The sequence below is a fragment of the Buteo buteo genome, chromosome 7 (assembly GCF_964188355.1).
Source record: "Buteo buteo chromosome 7, bButBut1.hap1.1, whole genome shotgun sequence".
NCBI classification, from domain to species: domain Eukaryota; kingdom Metazoa; phylum Chordata; class Aves; order Accipitriformes; family Accipitridae; genus Buteo; species Buteo buteo.
In genome coordinates, this window is record NC_134177.1 from 34,716,427 (window position 1) to 34,736,939 (window position 20,513).

Sequence of the window (20,513 nt, forward strand, 5' to 3'; positions counted from 1 at the left end):
CACCTGCAGCCCATGGAGGACCCCACGCTGGAGCAGGTGGGTGCCCGAAGGAGGCTGTGACCCCGTGGGAAGCCCGTGCTGGAGCAGGCTCCTGGCAGGACCTGAAGATCTGTGGAGAGAGGAGCCCACGCTGGAGCAGGTTTTCTGGCAGGACTTGTGACCCCGTGGGAAGCCCATGCTGGAGCAGTGTGCTCCTGAAGGACTGCATGTCGTGGAAAGGACCCATGCTGGAGCAGTTCATGAAGAACTGCAGCCTGTGGAAGGGATCCATGCTGGAGCAGTTCATGAAGAACTGCAGCCCATGGGAAGGACCCACGTTGGAGAAGTTGGTGGAAGACTGTCTCCCGTGGGAGGGACCCCACGCTGGAGCAGGGAAAGAGTGTGATGAGTCCTGCCCTGAGGATGATGAAGCAGCAGAAAATAACGTGTGATGAACTGACCATAAACCCCATTCCCCGTCCCCCTGCACCACTAGGGGGACGAATTCTCACTAGGTAGAGAATCCGGGAGTGAAGTTGTGCCCGGGAAGGGAGGGGTGGAGGGAAGGTGTTTTGAGATTTGGTTTTATTTCTCATTACCCTACTCTGGTTGATTGGTAATAAATTGAGTTAATTTTCCCCAAGCTGAGTCTGTTTTGCCCGTGACGGTAACTGGTGAGTGATCTCTCCTGTCCTTATCTCGACCCACAAGCCCTTTGTCACATATTTTCTCTCCCCTGTCCAGCTGAGGAGGGGGGAGTGATAGAACGGCTTTGGTGGGCACCTGGCGTTCAGCCAGGGTCAACCCACCACAAGCTCTCAAATCAGGACCTTTGCTGAATATATCTGTAGCTTGTTACTCAAGTTCCATTTCAGAGAATGCCTGTTCAAACTGCTCTGCAGGTCCGAAAGCATCCTTACCCAGCCCACTGTCTTGGTGGCACAGGTCTGTGTCACTCCTGATAGCTGCTGGAACGCAGGGCTTGACCACTCTGGGAGAAGAGGAGAACATGAACACAGTGGTGAATGCTTTGGGTACGAGGGAGGACTCACGAGCCAGAGCAGCTCAGAGTCCGTCCCAGATGATTGGGATAACAGATAACATCACCCACACTGAATTTCCCTAGGTGTGTCCCACCCTGACTTGTTCCAGGCAATGGCTGCTCCCCAGAACACCCTGAACTGTTGATGAAAAGCAGCAACTCCATCTTAAAAGTAGAATCTTATCTAAATGTACTGAGTAGCACAAGTGGTACCTCTTCAGACAAACATCAGGATATAACCAGAGAGGGGAGCCAGAGCTGTAGCTTCAGGGGAATTAAATCTCCAGCAGGATGTGCATGTTAGTGCTGGGAAACTTATTTATCAGTCAAAATTTAAAATGCTAGTGTCAGCACAAAACATGAGAACGTGATGGTGAGCACTGAAATCAGACAGGGTCACTGCTGAGATGGAGAAGATAGGAAGGCTATTCTCCACAGTATAAGGAATGAACTTGGGGTAGACTGCTGGACACCATCACCACTGGTTGAGAAGCCAATGGACATGTCCCAGCCTGAGTTGGAAGAGACAAGAGGGGAAGATACCACTTTCTCCCAGATATGAGATTAGTTCAAGCAACTGAGTTCCACAATTTTAGCTCTGAAGACCTCTGACTAGATCCCAGCCCTGACATTAACTTTTACTGACTTTCAGCAGAGCTGATCTGATGGACCATGCTTCATTCCTTAAACTGCTGTGATATGGCTGGAAACGTGAACACTTATGGTTAGGTAGCTCCAGGAAGATATGAACATAGAGGTTGTCATACTCATAGCCTTGAGCTGAAACTGAGAAGAAGAGAGAATGAACTTCAGCTGCTCGCTTCCACACAAACTCCTCCAGTAGCCACTGTAGACTTTTGGAAGAGCCAGCATCAGTAACCTCAAGGACAACCAGTTACTGCTGGAAGCTGGGAAAAGCCAGGGTCTTCAAAGCAACAGAATATGACCCTCAGAGAAGATTCCTTCTCTCGACTAGCCCTGTCACTGTATCACTAACCAGATTAGGGAGGTCACATATTTAATTTCTTTCTTTGCTATAATCTCTATTAACTTCCCAATCTGCTCTCCTTTTTTCAGATCTCTATGTCTTCCTGGAACAGCTGCAGTATTTGTAACCTCCAATCTGTAAATGCCACTCAAGGGGTTAGTCCACTGTCCTGGTTTCAGCTGGGATAGAGTTAATTGTCTTCCTAGTAGCTGGTATAGTGCTATGTTTTTAAGTTTGGTATGAGAAGAATGTTGATAACACACTGATGTTTTCAGTTGTTGCTAAGTAATGTTTAGTCTAAAGTCAAGGATTTTTCAGCTTCTCATGCCCAGCCAACAAGAAGACTAGAGGGGCACAAGAAGTTGGGAGGGGACACAGCCAGGACAGCTGACCCAAAGTGGCCAACGGGGTATTCCATACCATGGGACGTCCCATCTAGTATAGAAACTGGGGGAAGTGAGGGTGGGGGATTGCTGCTCGGGGACTAACTGGGCATCGGTCGGTGGGTTGTGAGCAACAGCATTATGCATCACTTGTATATTCCAATCCTTTTATTATTACTATTGTCATTTTATTAGTGTTACCATTATAATTATTAGTTTCTTCTTTTCTGTTCTATTAAACTATTATCTCAACCCATGAGTTTTATTTTTTTTTTTCCAATTCACTCCCCCATCCCACTGGGTGTCGGGGGGAAATGAGTAAGCGGCTGCGTGGTGCTTAGATGCTGGCTGGGGTTAAACCATGACATCCACAAAAACACGTGAGGAGAAGGAGGAAGTAAAGGATTCTAGAGAGAGGATCACCTACTCTGGACTGGCCTGACATCCAAGAATCCTTGGACCCTTCATAGCCTCAGCCATCCCAGCAGAATCAGATTTGCCCCTATAGTCACTGTTTATAATGAGGACTCACCTATTTCTCCATTCACAAGAAGCCTCAGTGTACCAGGAAGAGTCTGTAAGAACAAGCAGATAAACAAAATAAAGAGCTCAATGACCACTGGTGGAACCTCCCAACAAGGTCTCACATGGATATTTCAAGGACGTTTGTACACGAATCACTCACTTTGCTGGCCAGGTAGGAGTCATGACTTCTCATATCACCTTCCAGAAGTGAACAGTGCCTCTGGAGACAGGCTCTCTAGAGAAACCAAATTCCTAGACCACAGGACTTTACTATTCTGTAACTCAGTCTCTTACAGACTTCAAGATGGTTATAAAATGTAATGAGAAGTCACTTGCAGACATCATAGTCCTGTTTCTTCCATAGTGTTCCTGCGCTTGCCCGAGGTGGGGGGAGTGGGGGGAAGCATAAGACGAGCTGAGACACTCTGTCAAAGTACAAGAAAGTACAACAACTTTCACACTTTGCCAAACAAGATTTGAGCAAAAAAGAGTGCAGTCTGGGTAATTCAGTGAGAAGGGAAACTATGCATGAGTCTGGGGGTGGGAGGGGCTGTTTACTTAAACAAAGTGGCACATAGATGTGTTTGACGTTCAAGAAGTTAACAGCAATCACTATCCCAAAAGATATAAACCTTCCTTTCATCTTAAAATATTATAGTCAAAGGCCTTGAGACAATGCATGCAGTCTCACAGAGACGGCAGCATTCAGCACGCTCTGCTGCTGGTCCAACAGATGCAGGATGGATCTCTGCAGGCCCCATATCCATTGCAACCTGTCCCTTTTGAAACCAATTTTCTGTTGGAAGCCACAAGGGAAAAGTTGCCAACACACACCCAGAATGAAACCGTCTTTAGACACTGTGGTACAAACGGCAGTCGTGCTAACCAGGTCAACAGCCTCCAAAGGCAGCAGGGCTCCAGGTCCCTGCTGAGTGCTGTGGGTACTCACTGTAAAGGGAACTAGGCCTTAAGCCTCATTGTTTCTAAGACTATTCATATCAGACATATAACTAATGATCAGAGATTGCTTTAGATGTGATTAATAGAATGCAGGTGCTTATAAAACAATACGCATAAGCTGCTTATTTGTCCTATGTGTAGTCCCCACCATGGCTGGCTAAAAACCCAGCCAAGCTGAATCAACAGAAGAAGGATCATACATCTTAGACCCAAGACATGGAAGTAAGAGATTAACTTTAGAACAAGATAAATTAATAGAATAGCCTGAGTGATTTTCAGAAATTCAAAGGTGATCTTTGCTGTGTAAGAAGATAAGTGATTGTGGTGACCCAAGACCTTCTGCCTATGACCACTAACTTCAGAAGAACCGGGACATGAGAACTGATGAGATAAATTGATGAATGACAATGACATGGGGATGGAGATCAACTGGAAAATTACAAAGATTTTGGACTGGGATAAGGGGTGGTAAAAGGTGTATAAGACTGAGAAATTTTTGCAGGTTTGCCATTCCCTGCGGTGGTGGCCCAACTCTGAGTTGTTAATAAAGCAAACCTAGAGAAACCCATGTTTGAAAATCCTTCAACAGAATTGGCACCCCACATGGGACTCTAGGACACAAGAGAGAAAGAAAGCAACTGGATATTTCTCTGGACAAACCTGTTACCAACACTCAATTGCTGGCAGAAATACTCAGGTGAGTTCACCTAAGAGACTTGGGCTTGGGTAATTCCAGATAAAATTATCCTGGGAAGCTCTTGTGTTTAAACTTGCAAAAAAAAAAAAAATCAAGAAAGATGGGGTCAGCATCCAGAGTTGAAAGGGGGACGCTCCTTGCTGAGGTTTTAGAAAATTGGAAAATTGCCTTGGTACAGGCATTGCAAAAAAGGAAATTGATAATATTGTGCCAAGAGGAATGGCCATTCCTAATGAGAAATAGAGGAGGAGGGCCAATGGATGAGTGGCCTCCTAAGGGAACATTTAAACCCCATAAGCAGAAGTTTTTGAGAATGATTTTGGAAGACTCCAGAAGTCAAGATATTGATTATTGGTGTATTTGGTATAATTGGGTACAACAAAGGAGGAAAATTCCCTTGTTGAAAATGCGGAAAAGTTTACTTTCCTCGGCCCTTGAGGCTGAGGAAACTGAGCTTTTCTCTAAGGGTGTTGGCATGTACCCAATGCGTTTGGACTACATCCCAAACCCAACAGCAGGACTGGGTGCACCTGCTGAAGTTTCTGCAGTAACTGCAGTAATGAGGCATAAACCTTGGAAGCAAGGTGATTTAGTAGCTTGGCAGTTGAAGATGCCTCGGCTGTGTGATGATGCTGAAAAATGTGCTCAATTGTTATCGAGAATTGTCACTGATTATACCCCTAGTTGGAATGATATGAGGACTCTGCTGCGAGAATTATTTCAGGCAGAGGAAAGAGAAAAGATTTTTCAAAAGGATAGAGAAATTGCTCAGAAAGGTCAGGGGTTAAACCCATGGCCTGAACAAGATCCAGAATGGAATCTCACAACCACAGAAGGAACTAGGGCTCACCGAGCTGCCATTCAACAATTAATAGAAGCAGTTTGCCAAGCTGGTGAGAAAGCAACTAATTTGACAAAGGTTTTAGAATGTAGGCAGAGACCTGATGAACATCCAAGTGACTACTGGGGACGATTAAAGGCAACTTTATTGAAATGTGGGGGCATGACCCGTGACAATTTCCAAGAACCTTTAGCTATCAGAGTTTTTGTAGATCAATCTGCTCCAGACATAAGTAAATACTTTAAGAAACATATGCCAGGTTGGCAGGGTGAGACATTAGCTAAAATTCTAAGTATTGCTGCCTTTGTTTTTGAGGGAAGAGCTGAAGAAAGGCAAAAACAGGAAGAAGAGAAATTGAAAATTGAAAGAAAGAGAGAGCGGAAAGAGAAGCAGAGAGAAATTGGGCTGTTAGCTGCAGCAATTACTCAGAATTTTAACCTGCAAATGAAAGGTCAAGGATTTTCTCAGGGGAGATTTAGGGGAAGAGGGGGACAAAACAGAGTTCCCCCCATTTCCCAACATGCTAACTCTTTAGAGTGTTTTTATTGTGGAAATTTAGGACATATGCAAAGAGAGTGTCCACTGAGACCTGTTGCACCACAAGGAGGACTTCCACCTACCCGACCCCCATGACCTCATTTGCAGTAAAGAATGGTACTCTTCTTCTCTGGAAACTGAGCGCAGTCAGATTTCTGCAAAGGTAAACAGTACTCTTGTTACTTTCCCAGTAGACACAGGAGCGACATTGTCTTTGTTAAATTTCAAAATCCCCCAGATGTCAAATGAAGCTGTGATAATATGGGGGGTGGTGGCGGAAGAGATAAAATATTTGTCTACTCCTCTACCAGTAGTCTTGAATGGAAAATTAGTCTGGGGAAGATTTGTAATTTCTCCAGACTCTCCTGTTTCACTTCTGGGATGAGACCTCTTGCAGGAATTTGGTACATTTATCTCTTTGGCGCCTACAGGGATCCGATTAATTGTAATGGGTTCTGAAGTAATCCAACTCAAAGAACAAAAACATAGTGATTCAAAAATACCACCCAAATTATCTGGAGTTCCCAGAGAACTTTGGAGTACCTCAGGAGATGAAGTAGGATTATTAAAATCTGCTGAACCAGTTGTGATAAAAACAAAAGGAGGGACTCCTCCTTCAATTCAGCAATATCCAATTATAAATTAAGCCATTCCTAGCATTGGAAAACAAATTGTGCATTTTTTAGAAAAGGGGATTTTGAGAGAATGCCGTAGTCCCTATAATACCCCAATTTTGCCAGTGAGTAAATGTAGGACAGATAAGGATGGAGAGCCTGAATATAGATTTGTTCAAGATTTATGAGCAGTGAATGAGCATGTTAATTGCTCCACACCCTGTGGTGCCAGATCCTAGTCTGATTTTAACCCAGATTCCAGTCTGGGCGCAGTATTTCACAGTGCTTGACCTTACCAAGCTTTCTTTAGTATTCCAATTGCTGAAGAAAGCCAATCAATTTTTGCCTTTACTTGGCAAGGGAAACAACTTACTTGGACCAGGCTACCACAAGGTTTTACCAGCTCACCAACGATTTTTTCTCAGATTTTGAAGAATGATTTACAGGATTCAGTTTTTCCAAATAAATCAATCTTGGTGCAATATGTTGATGATTTATTACTGGCAAGTAAAACTGAGAATGATTGTATTCAAGATACTGAATATCTGTGTATCCAACTTGTTAAAAAGGGACACCATGCATCTCCATCTAAATTGCAGTTTTGCAAACAGCAAGTAAAATATTTGGGATTTATACTAAAGCCTGGAAGGCGAGAAGTAGACCCTGAAAGAATTCAAGGAATTCAAGAAATACCTAGACCAGTGACAAAAAAAACAGTTGAGAGGATTTTTAGGACAGGTAGGATTTTGCTGTCCTTGGATCCCGGGATTCAGTGAAATAGCTAAACCCCTGCATGAAGCAACTCAAAATGAGGAAATGGAACCAATCGCTTGGGGCACTGAGAGGCAGAAAGCCTTTCAGACTTTAAAGGCTGCACTCTTATCTGTCCCAGAGTTAGGGCTTCCTGATTATTGAAAATCTTTTAAATTACATTGTGATGAGACAAAAGGGGTTGCAAAGGGAGTGTTAGTACAAACTTTAGGACCACATGAGAGACCTGTTGCTTATTTTTCTTCTATATTGGATCCAGTGACTAAAGGAACTCCTTTTTGTATCAGAGCAATAGCAGCTGCAGCTGAAATGGTTGAAAAAAACAGAACAATTGTTTTAGATCATCCACTAACTGGTTGTGTACCCCATCAGGTAGAAATTTTGTTAAAGCAATATGCGGAGAAAGCTTTGTCTCCACAACGGGCACATAGACATGAAATAATTCTTTTATTGATTGATAATTTGAAACTGGAAAGGTGCAATACTTTAAACCCTGCAACTTTAATGTCTTTACCCTCTGACGGAGAAAAAGATAACAACTGTGTTTATCTCGTAAGTGAAACCACCAAGCCGTGAGATGACCTGTGAGATCAACCTTTAGATAACCCTGATTTGAACATCTTCACGGATGGCCTCATCTTACTATGAAGAAGGTTGAAGATGTCCCAGTTTTGCAGTCACGACAGAAACACAGGTACTGTTAGCTAGACCCTTGCCTGCACCTTTAGGTGCACAAGGAGCAGAAATAATTGCTCTAACTGAAGCTGCTAAATATGCAATTGGAATAAGAGTTAAAATTTATACAGACTCTAAATATGCCTTTGGTGTATGTCACGCTACAGGGACTTATGGAAGGAAAGGGGTTTCCTGACTTCGGCGGGAAAAACTGTTGCCCATAGACAACAGATCAAGACCTCTTAGAAGCAATCCAATTGCTCTCTGAAATATCTGTGATCTATATAAAGGCACACACAAGACATGATCACAAAGGGAAATTCTCTAGCCAACCAAGCTGCTAGAGCAGCAGCACGACAGGTCGTGTCCGTTATGTCTCTGTTACAACATGAAATAACTTTTGAGCTCCTAGACGTGAATCAGCTGTATGAAGACCTCCCTGAAGAATAAAAACAACAATAGACTCATTGGGGAGCCCACCAGCGAGAAGGGCAGTGGATTCTGAAACCTCTCCTTCCAAAAAGGTATTTATTACCGATAATGTGGTGGCACCATGAGAGGACCCATGGGAGACCGGAGAGCCTAGCGCTCCAAATACAGAGACTCTGGGCAGCCCCCGGAATTTATGCAGCAGCAAAAAGAATCTGTGAAGGATGTAAGCTTTGCAGACAATACGCTTCAGTGCAAATTAAACCTCCTGGTGGGAAAAGACCTCCAGCCACCTTTCCTTTTCAAAAACTCCAAATTGATTATGCAGACGTGCCAAAACCAATTGGGTACTCTTACATGTTAGTGATTGTTGATCAGCTATCAGGATGGGTGGAAGCTTTCCCGGCTAGGAAAAATGATTCTAAGGCAGTAGTAAAAGCCTTATTGAAAGAAATCATTCCAAGGTATGGGGTTCCTGAAGTAACTGACTCAGATCAAGGGAGTCATTTCACAGCTGCTATCCTGATTCAGATTTATACTTCTTTGGGGATTTTTAATAAACTTCATACTCCACATTGTCCCAAATCATCTGGTCAGGTAGAACAAATGAATAGGACACCAAAGGAGAAGTTACTAAAAGTTTGTAAACAGACTGGTTTGAAATGGCCTGAGGCCATTTAAATTTAAAAACTAAATTTAAATTTAGTTTTGTGGGATATTAGGAATACTCCAAGGCAACCAATTGGAGTTTCTCTGGCTGAGATCCTTTTTGGGAAAATACTTGCTGTTCCGGGTACATATCTGCCAGCAAAGACTAGTCTCTTGGATGGAGACGAACAGGTAACACAATACCTTTTGTATCTGCAAAATTCTTTTTTCCAAATGCATAACCATGCCTATTGGTATCAGGGAATAAGCCCTGAAATCCAAGTTCATGGCATACAGCCAGGGGACAAAGTTTATATATAAAGAATTTCAAAAGAAAAACCAGTTTTGAACCAAAATGGGAAGGACCTTATACTGTTCTAATAACTTCTTTTCATGCCATCAAGGTATCTGGGAAAGAAACTTGGATCCACCATTCGCATGCCCGCAAAGAATCTGAAGAATAATGAACAATTGTAAAGTAGTATTCCTTTTTGTACTTGTTTGTATTTTACCCTGGAGTGACACCTTGTGGACAAAATTTGCATTGCGCTACCGAGATGCCCGTACCAATAGAACTGTTATTATATATAGTGATTGTTCTTTTCAACATTCAGGCCAAATTACAGGCCTACAGGCAAAGCCTGGACAGGTCATTTTTTCGGCTAGTTATCCGAAGACCAGACAGAGAGACCCTATTTATCCACTTAATTCTCTCGAATTCTGTGCCAATGTTAGAAGTAGACCTGATGATTTGTGGGACACTTGGTCCAGCAGTCATGGCTTTTCTTGAACAGTGATGGGGATATGGCATTCCAAGAACTTATCCTGCATATCATGTTCACATTCAAGAACCAACATGGGGAATTGGAACATGGTGCTTTGACCATCAAATGTGGGGAATTTATGGTAAGGGAGACTGGTGCTGTCATTGATTCTATCTATCGAGCAATCGTTTTACTTTCAAATTTAGGATTGTAATAACCAAATGGGGACCTAATCTTGAGTGGAATTTTTGGCACCATCACATGGATTATCCTCATTCATATTATAATATCATCTCTGAATGTGTTAAAACAATTTGTATGGAAACCTGGGGATGTTCACAAAGTAGAAAATGCCTGGACGACTAATATGCATGTGTCATTGATGAAATCTTTTACTAATAATCTAAATTTAAGTGAATGTTGGATTTGTGTTGCTCTACCAAAGTCAGTGAATCAAGGATTTCAGTTAGTAGGAATACTGATTCCTAAAAGTGCGAATTGGAAAAAATACTGGTTTAATACTACTTTTTCTGAATCTTATGAAGAACAAATTTGGGAAATTAGACTATCAAATTCAGGAGACTATTCACAAGTCCACTGTGTACAAAGACGTTATCCCCCAAGTGCTGATAATCAACATTTATGCAAAAATCATTCATTTGTAGGAAATTGGACTCAATGCCAAAACACAACTTCTATCAACTCAGGATTGTGTTTAAGTTGGCGAGCACCTGAGGACTTAGGTATTTTTTGGTTATGTGGGAGCAAAGCTTATAAAGCTTTGCCTCCAGATTGGGGAGGTATTTGTACCCTAGGAGTAATGTCTACAGATTTTGAAATTCACCCAAAAGCTGTCTCAAGTGCAACATAGCATAGAACCTCTTTAATTGGAACCCAAAGAACTCTAAATACCTTGACTGAAAGACCAACAGGATTCCATTCATTTGTTAGGTGGTTAATTCCAGCTTTAGGAGTAAGTGAATTGGAAAAAGCAGTCTTAAATGTCTCTGGAGAAATTGAAAAACTAGCAAATCCAACTGCTTACGGACTTTTCACTCTCCAGAAAGAGGTAACTGAACTTTCAAAAACGACTATCCAAAACCGAATGGCTTTAGACATGATTCTGGCTTCACAAGGTGGAGTTTGTACTGTCCTAAATACCAGCTGCTGTATGTATACTGATCGGTTGGCAGAATTAATAACAGATGTCCAGAAAATTTGCGAGGTTAGTGCTACAATGTAACAAATTCAAAGAGATGACACATCCTGGGGATTTTCTGATACATTCTCTTGGTTAACGTCTTGGTTTCTGAATTTGACTACTTGGGTGAAAAAACTAATTGTAATAGTCTTTGTAGTTATAATCACAGTAGTATGTGTGATTGTTTTGTTTCAATGCTGTATAAGTTGTAGCTCTAGGATAACACAGAAGATAGAAAGAGAGATGTGGAGTTATCAATAGGATCGCAGGAGTGCGATGAAAAACAAAAGGAGGGAATTGTAAAGGGAACTAGGCCTTAAGCCTCGTTGTTTCTAAGACTATTCATATCAGACATAACTAACGATTAGAGATTGCTTTAGATGTGATTAATAGAATGCAGGTGCTTATAAAACAATACGCATAAGCTGCTTATTTGTCCTATGTGTAGTCCCCACCATGGCTGGCTAAAAACCCAGCCAAGCTGAATCAACAGAAGAAGGATCATACATCTTAGACCCAAGACATGGAAGTAAGAGATTAACTTTAGAACAAGATAAATTAATAGAATAGCCTGAGTGATTTTCAGAAATTCAAAGGTGATCTTTGCTGTGTAAGAAGATAAGTGATTGTGGTGACCCAAGACCTTCTGCCTACGACCACTAACTTCAGAAGAACCAGGACACGAGAACTGATGAGATAAATTGATGAATGACAACGACATGGGGATGGAGATCAACTGGAAAATTACAAAGATTTTGGACTGGGATAAGGGGTGGTAAAAGGTACATAAGACTGAGAAATTTTTGCAAGTTTGCCATTCCCTGCGGTGGTGGCCCAACTCTGAGTTGTTAATAAAGCAAACCTAGAGAAATCCATGATTGAAAATCCTTTAACACTCACCATTTCAAATTCTGAGCCTACAAGACTGCTGAGGTATTCCTTGTGCCGACTGTACAGCTGGAAACACAGGACAAGCAGATTAGAAAAAGTGTCTTTTTGATTATGTCTTTACTTATTGCAAAAATTGTAATGGGCATAATTTAAAACCAGTTTAAATTGTTGACAGGCTTAGCGTACCAGCTTTTTTTAATTGTTATAGCAGATAGAGAGAATTGTACTGGGTTTGCATGGCAAGGTTTTGGTAGTGGTGGGGCTACAGGGGTTGCTTCTGTGAGAAGCTGCTGGAAGCTTCCGCTATGTCCGACAGAGCCAATACCAGCCGGCTCCAAGATGGACCCGCCACTGGCCGAGGCCAAGCCCATCAGTGACGGTGGTAGTGCCTCTGGGATAACGTATTTAAGAAGGGGATAAAGTTGCTGCTCTACAGCAATTGCAGCTGGAAAGAAGAGTAAGAATATGTGAGAGAAACAACTCTGCAAACACCAAGGTCAGTGAAGAAGGAGGGGGAGGAGATGCTCCAGGTGTTGGAGCAGAGATTCCCCTGCAGCCCGTGGTGAAGACCCTGGTGAGGCAGGCTGTCCCCCTGCGACCCAGGGAGGTCCACGGTGGAGCAGATATCCACCTGCAGCCCGGGGAGGACCCCACGCTGGAGCAGGTGGATGCCCAAAAGAGGCTGTGACCCTGTGGGAAGCCCACGCTGAGCAGGCTCCTGGCAGGACCTGTGGCCCTGTGGAGAGAGAAGCCCACGCTGGAGCAGGTTTTCTGGCAGGACTTGTGACCCCGCGGGGGACCCATGCTGGAGCAGTCTGTGCCTGAAGGACTGCAGCCCGTGGAAGGGACCCACGCTGCATTGGAGAAGTTTGTGGAAGACTGTCTCCTGCGGGAGGGACCCCATGCTGGAGCAGGGGAAGAGTGAGGAGTCCTCCCCCGAGAAGGAAGGAGCGACAGAGACAACGTGTGATGAACTGACCGCAACCCCCATTCCCTGTCCCCCTGTGCCACTGCAGGGGAGGAGGTAGAGAACTTGGGAGTAAAGTTAAGCCCAGGAATAAGGGAGGGGTGGTGGGAAGGGGTTTTAGGATTTAGTTTTTATTTCTCATTATCCTACTCTGATTTGATTGGTAATAAATCAAATTAGTTTTTCACCAAGTCGAGTCCGTTTTGCCCGTGACAGTAATTGGTGAATGATCTCCCTGTCCTTATCTCAACCCATGAGCCTTCCATCTTATTTTCTTCCCACCCCCCCCATCCAGCTGAGGAGGGGGAGTGACAGAGAGGCTTTGGTGGGCATCTGGCATCCAGTCAGGGTCAACCCACCACAAGAATACAAGAATCTAACAGAAGAAAGATGCATAACTGCTAACACTGCATGGAACTTCAGCGTCAGAGAAGACCTTGTCAAAAGCCAATCTAAGGGAAAAAGCAGCTTTGAAGAATCAGATCTCAAATGACATGTTAAAACCACAGGCACAAACTATTCCAATGAAATCAACAGAAGTGTAGTGGAATCATGATTTCCTTATTGACCACAAAACCAGTAAGGAAACGTACAAATGAAAAGCTAAAACATTAAATACCTTTGTAAACTGCCACAGCCAAAAAGGCAATTCAGAAAGATCAAGACATAAAATGAGATCCAAATATCCTGGGACATTACGGGTAACAAGAAATCATTCAGTAAGTATAACAGGCAGCAAGAGGAAGACCATGGAAAAGGTTTGCCCACTGCTCAAAAGGGAAGGAAAACCATTGGCAGGTGACACTAGAAAGGCATGAATTTAGGTGGTTTCTTGCATGAGTTCTCACTACGTAGATCACTGCAGTCAGAGGCCAACACACCTAATATTGGACAAGGTCTCTACCTAGAGTAAGGAATGAAGCGGTCAGGGAGTATTTGTTGGAGTTCTCAAATTGCTGGGCATGATGAGACTCACTGCCAGTGACATTCATTTTGTCAACTTTAGGTGTCTACAGCACTAACAATTACATCTACATGAGGGTCTGAGCTCCCTCTGTCAAATCAGGAGAACTAGTCAATATCATCAGTGGAGGCCAGTCCTTACGTCTATGAACACGTGCTGCTCACATTCCTCCTCCTCTGGCTGCACTTGGACAGATGCATTCTCTATGGTGTATTTCCACACCTCTCACTTCTCTCCATCCAGCTTGATCCTGCAGAGCCCCAAAACACATAGGCAAAACTCCCCCATTATGCAGAGAATAGGCACAGGCAGCAACAGCATCAACTGTGCCATCCTGACACAGCAGTCCCCCCTCCACCAGGCCTGTGCAGTAACACAAGGGTGCCTGCCAGCATCAAGGACTCAAAAAGAAAGACTTGCTTGTGTCCAGCATATGCATAATCTGTAGCCCTAGGGACTGGCACCAAAGCCCCACACATCACACACAGAGTGACACCACACACAAGTACACGATAATCTTGTCTTAGGAATCTCTGGAATAAAACGAAAAAATATCCCTCGATTTAAGTGCTGATCTACTGCCTGAAGGATGACCAGGAAACAGCCATTTCAGCCCTCTGTACCAGTCCTACAACAGGTACCAGCCCTGTTGCACTCACTGGTAGGCTCCTTTGGTGCCAGTAAAATCAGGCTTCACTGTGATCACCCCATTGCCATCCACCTTGACTGCACAAAGAACATGTTCATACTCCCTGTGACCAAGCCTAATGGAAGACATCAAGAAGCACAGTCTAAATAGAGAACACGGACACTCTTGCTCTGTAACAGCAGAGCTGGTAAAGGCACATGGGGGTACGGAAGGGAACAAATACACCCATACTTTCCTACATTAGTTTAAGAAGCCTTTTGGAGGGATACACTCAGTTACCTCCCAACGGAGGAAAGAGGCAGAAAGAAACACAGCCCAAGTTACTGAGCTCTTAGAATTCTCTCCCCTTAACTAATGAAAGAAACAGGAGATTTGAGTAAGAAGGGAAGATGGGTTTCCTTCTAGGAAATTAAGATCACTTCAGGATTTTACTTACTTCCCGTAAGGTCCCAAGTCCCCCATGATGTACATAGTCTGGACAGGAGCATTAATCACATGATTGTTCTTTATAAATTCTTCTGAGGGTTCCCAGGTGATGATTTTCGACTTCAGAGAACTTGCTTCTCTGTCAACAATAGAGCAGCACAAGTCACAGCTCACCTCAGCAGCCCAGCACAGGCAGCACTGAACCCCCATGTCCATGTTTTGGCTGGGATAGAGTTAATTTTCTGTCTACTAGCTGGTATTGTTTTATGTTTTGGATTCAGTATGAGAAGAATGTTGATAACTGATGTTTTCAGTTGTTGCTAAGCAGTGTTTATACTAAGTCAAGGATTTTTCAGCTTCTCATGCCCAGCCAGCAAGAAGGCTGGAGGGACACGAGAAGTTGGGAGGGGACACAACCAGAACACCTGACCCAAACTAGCCAAAGGAGTATTCCATACCATGGGATGTCATGTCTAGTATATAAACTGGAGGGAGTTGGCCTGGGGTGGATCACTGCTCAGGAACTAACTGGGCATCGGTCAGCAAGTGGTGAGCAATTGCACTGTGCATCACTTACTTTGTATATTCCAATCCTTTTACTAGGATTGTCATTTTATTATTGTTATTATTATCATTAGTAGTTTCTTCTTTTCTGTTCTATTAAACTGTTCTTATCTCAACCCACGAGTTTTACTTTTTTGCCTTCCAATTCTCTCCCCCATCCCACTGAGTGGAGGGGAAGTGAGTGAGCGGCTGCATGGTGCTTAGTTGCTGGCTGGGGTTAAACCATGACACCCCTACGATGAGGAGTCAAACTGCCAGATTCCAAGTGCAACACAGCTCAAGCCACCAACTTCCATGGACCAGGCTGCTCTGCAGCTGGGGCACCAGCACTAGGAAACCTGCATTAGCAAGCTCTGAGCCCCAGTTTGCACTCCCACTGGCCTATGGTCTTGTCTTCTCCTTCTCACATTGGCCATCCTCTCTGCCAGATACGATGGTACCTCATGATCTGAGTCAGTTACCTTCTGGCAGTGCTGGAAGAGAGAAACAGACAGGAACTAGCTTAATTATAACAGGACATCTTTCCCAAACACAGCTCCACTCTTGGAAGAGAACAGGTATGTACACACCCACACGAAAGGACAAACTGCTAAAAGACTGTAGAACTCATTTGCTGCTCTTGTGGCAAAGTACAGCGGAACTCCACCCAGCAAGTTACCTACAGAGCAATGCTACAAAGCCAAGTGCCTCCAAGCTGCCCCTGACCATCGTTCTGAAATAAGAAGATCTCATCCCAGGCCTGGGGCACCAGGTGAAGGTGCTTTACAGAAGCAGTGCATTCTCCTGCATACAGGATACCTGGCTTGCTTCTGCACGGCCAAGAACCAACAAGTGTTCCCTCTGCAGTAGGCCTGGTGGTTTTGACAGTCGCTGCTGTATAGATTATGCGTAACTAAGAGCTGGTACCTCTTCTAGGTTGGTGAATTGGTCATGATCCGTGTAGGTGAAGATGCGATAGTTCTTCCGACCTCCGGCCTTCTCCAGTTTCCAGATCTCCTCATGGTACTGCCGGTCCAGGGGAGTCTGGCAGGCTGACTCATTTTGGTACAGATTCACCTGAAACTGAGAGCACCACAGGTAAAGCGCAAAAGCTGCCTTTCCCCAGCCTTGTGAGTCACAAACGCTTTTCAGATGAGATTTCCAAAGCCACCACCGAGAGAGGCAAGATCCTTTGGGAATCCCCTCAAACCCAAGCTCTGGAGCCCCTTCGACCCTGCTCAGGCGTGCGGCGGCCGACAGCACCCACTGATGCCCACCCGCAGGGGCTCGGGCACAGCAGCTCACCCCGAAGCAGGAGACCCTACAGGGAAGCGGGGCAAGGGGGGCCGTCGGGCGGCACAACGAGGAGGAGCTCCCGCAAGCCCCCCGGCCCTGCTCCGCTCCCCCGCGGCCCGCCGCCGCAGACCCACCTGGCTGAAGAGCCGCTCCCGCCACCCCACCTCGGCCTCCTCTTCCTCCTCGTCCGGGGGCCGCCGGGCAGCTGCGGGAGAGGGTCCGGTCACCTCTGGCGGCCCCTCCCCGGTCGCCCCACGTACCGGTCGCGGCGCGGACGCCCAGGCCCAGGAGCTCGGGGCCGCGCAGGCTGGCGAGCGGCGGCGGGGCCTCCGGCAGGAGGGGCCCGGCCGAGGCGACCCGCTGGGCGCGGACCCTGCGGGGAAGGAGAGCGGGAGGGGGGGAGCGTCACGGCGGGCCGGCGGGGAGGCGGGGGAGGCGAGGGCGGCCGCTGGCCGGAGGCGCAGGTTGCGGACGGGGTCGGGGGAGCGGTACACGGCGCCCCCCGCTCGCCACAGCGCCGCCGCCTCACCACGGAGACGGGCCGGCGCGGCGGGCGCAGCGCCCCCCCCAGCGGCCGCGCCCCGCTGCCAGCCCGGGCGGCGGCCGGGGCAGCTCCCCCCCGCCGGGCGCCCGCGGCCGCGGCAGGCCGCCGGCTCGGCCCTTTGCCTCCGGTCCCCGCTGCGGCAGCACCGGCGGGGGGCGGCAGGGCGGCTGCCGCAGCACGGAGCCCCCCAGCCTCCGCGTGAGGGGGTGGTGCCGTAAGTCGGCACTTCAGAAACTCTCTCGGAGTCAGTTTGGGAGTTTTAGAAAGCAGGCGTTCTTTATTGCAGCGCTGGATGCACGGGGGATCGTTCCGCCTGTCGTGCATACCGATTCTTTCAACAGATGAGATTCTATACAAAATGGATATACATACTCATGATTTTCCCTGGAAATAATTAACATATTCATCTGAATTCCAGGAGCTCATTAATATATGTAAATGTCCTTGGCATAGGTGCACTTGAGATCTTTGGTGGTCTTCAGGGGTCCTCTGGTGGTCTTAGATAGTCTTCCTCACTTGTCCACTAGTTGACCCTTTTCTAGTGATTCTATGCAGTGGGACACTTTACACGTTTGACACAACTTATCCTATTCTCATGGGGTCGTGTCCTCCTCCTTTTGACACCGCGTCCCCAGTGCCCAACCTGCTCGTCCAGCCCGTGCACACTCTTTTATTTCGGACCACTGAGCAGACTTAGGTGCACTGACCCGAAGGGAGTAGCAGTATCTCCGGGCGTAGGACTCTGTTCCTTTCGTTGCTCCAACAATAGAGGGCTTAGACCTGGGCATCCTGAGGTTTAGTGGGGCTGTTGGGCACATGTGAGTCTGACAGCTTGGGGTCTTCTCTGTCTCTGTGGACTTAATCACAAGGAAGCAAGTAGAGCACATTCTGCTGCAGAAGCAGGTGCACCACTTGGAAGCATGAGATGCAGAACCAGCTCCTCCTGCACTCCTGCCAGCACACCCTGTTGTGTCTTTGCAGGCAGCTACAGGCCATCCAGGGGAGCTCCTTGGAGGAAAAGGAGGAGAAAGAGAAACTAATTCCTCTGGTCAAACCCCAAACAGTAGACTTCATTGCCAGAGCTATTGAGAGGAGAGAAAAGGTACCTGACACAGGCTGCTGCAGCGAGCGTGTCATACTGGACTGTGGAGAAGTGTCACTCCACGCATGCCGATTCTCACAAGATTCTTCACTGTGTGTGCACAGGACCTAATTACTTTGGTGGTTACTTGAAGAGAGGTGGGTGACTGCCATCTGAGAATATATTCTTCACTTCCATTAGGCTCATGAAACACACCCAAAGACCTTACTTGCGAATGCTTCTGTCAGCAACGTGACGGCAAGGCTTGTCTGGGATAGCCAGCTGCCAGGTGGTTTTTAGCCTGGTGGTCACTTATCTTCCTAGTCATTACAGACAGGCTCTTTGGTGGAGCCTGCAGGAACCTGGGAGCAAACCAGTGTGGGCAGAAAGGCAGAAGAGAAGGGGCAGAAGGGAGGGTAGAAATGAAAACAGCCCAGCCCTCTGCAGGGCAGACTAATGCTGCCTGCTGTTGCATTTTCGTCCCCCTCCAGAATAAACACTTGAAGAGGAAGGAGAAGCTTCCAGAACACATCCAGAAATACTTGGATGAAGAGGAAAAGGAGAAAACAGAGCTGGTGGAGCAGAAAATAAGTAAACTGCAAACCCGGCCAGTGACCAAAGAGAAGGCTAAGAGAGAAAAGGAGAGAAAAGGAGACACAGAGGAGCCAGGTACTTTGAATTCCTGCAGAAAAGAGCACTTTCTCTTCTGGGGGGCTGAGATTGCAAGATACCTCTAGCACCGCAGCCGTCCCAGCAGCATTGCTGCAGCAGAGCTGGGCAGGTGACTGCTGCCTTTCCTGAGCAAGAGGGGTGACAGGGAGTTGTAGTGAAACCCTGGTGACACTCAGGTATCACCCCAAGGGTATGCTGAGGTCCTTCTCCTGGTTTTCCCCATCCCGCTGGGGTCCCTGCCAGAAGTGGCCTGGGGGTCTGCATGCTGGAAAGCAGCACCCTCCAGGTGCGGGGCTGTTGTATGAGAGTCTCTTCCTGTGCAGTAATCCAGTTCCTCTGAGCAAGCATCAGTTAGCCCCTCGACTAGCACAGAGATGGGGGACGCCAGCCCCGACCTCCTGGAGACTATGATGGAGGAGTGGGAAGAGGCCGGAGAAGAGCCACCCACAGTCTGCGAGGACAACACTGTCCCCCCTAAGCAGTAAGAGTGCGCCAGCTCCAGCCGAGGCCTGAGGCACTGGGGTGGTGGTGAGCCACTGGTGGGGGGTCAGGGAAGCCAACCCCTGAGCCATGGGGCCTCACAGAGCGCCCGGGAATTTCTTCAGCCATGGGAATGAGCTGGGTTAGAGCCTGATGGCAAGGGCCAAAGCAGGTGCTTGAAACTCCTCCTGCCTTGAAGGGCTTGTGGGGCCGAATGGGGCCACGTAAGTGTGGGGCTGGGAGCAGGAAGAGGCAGGAGGGTTGCAGCTGAAGGGTCAGAGAGACTTTGTCCTTGCTGTTGCAGGAGCCTTTCCCCATGGACACGCCAGGCCCTGCAGCAGGTGGTGACGTGCATCCTGGGGCAGGTCACCCGCAAGCGCAGGGGGCAGAGGGATCAGAGGGCCAGACGGATCTGCAGGACAAGCTCAAGTGGTAAATCTCTCCAGACACGGGCAGTGTCTCCTCTCCCGTGCTGCCCTTCCTCCCGCTCCCCACAGCACCAGGGGAGACAGGCGCTTTTCCTGGCACTGGCCTCTCGGCAGAGCCGCCTTCTGCAGGTGTGGCGTGCACCCAGCTTGGGAGCCCCGGCTGGAGAGCGGTCACCCTGTGCTCACACCACCTCCTCCCACTGTGTGTCCACAGCGAGCTGGCAGTGCTGCAGTGGCGTTGGTTGCGGCAAGAGGCATGCAGTAGCCCACAACTGCGGGAAGCTGGACCCCAACCTGCACCCCCTGCTAGGGCAGGGAAGAGGAGGGCAGGACTGGTACGTGGCATGGGCTCCTGGAGGGACTGTGTCGTATCCACCTGTAGAAAAGCATAGTGATACGGATGTCATGTCTTACAAGACCCCATATTGTGTGCTTAGCTGAAGGCTGAAGCACTTCTCCCAAGGTTTTCTCGAGAGGCAGCAGGTTGTTCTGTCCATTTAGAAGACAGCCTTCACTTC

General features: G+C 46.9%; 2 protein-coding genes across 2 annotated transcripts in view; both read right to left on the reverse strand.

The window, feature by feature from the left end:
• STX1A (syntaxin 1A) overlaps positions 1 to 3,229 on the reverse strand; it is a 114,216-nt gene extending 110,987 nt beyond the window's left edge. Inside the window, exons 1-3 of the mRNA XM_075032345.1 lie at positions 3,078 to 3,229; positions 2,925 to 2,967; positions 900 to 970 (exon numbers count right to left, since the gene is read on the reverse strand). Coding sequence (XP_074888446.1) covers positions 900 to 970; positions 2,925 to 2,967; positions 3,078 to 3,110 — 147 coding nt within the window. The 5' untranslated portion in view covers positions 3,111 to 3,229. The remainder of the gene's footprint in view (positions 1 to 899; positions 971 to 2,924; positions 2,968 to 3,077) is intronic.
• Positions 3,228 to 18,122, reverse strand: LOC142033282 (uncharacterized). Its single transcript, XM_075033165.1, has 7 exons — positions 18,042 to 18,122; positions 16,925 to 17,572; positions 16,422 to 16,577; positions 15,891 to 15,988; positions 14,962 to 15,090; positions 11,955 to 12,011; positions 3,228 to 3,342 (listed from the first exon to the last, which is right to left on the reverse strand). Exons 1-6 carry the CDS (start codon positions 18,120 to 18,122, stop codon positions 11,972 to 11,974), a joined length of 1,152 nt encoding a protein of 383 aa, XP_074889266.1. The 3' UTR covers positions 3,228 to 3,342; positions 11,955 to 11,971.
• Positions 18,123 to 20,513: the final 2,391 nt, after the last annotated feature.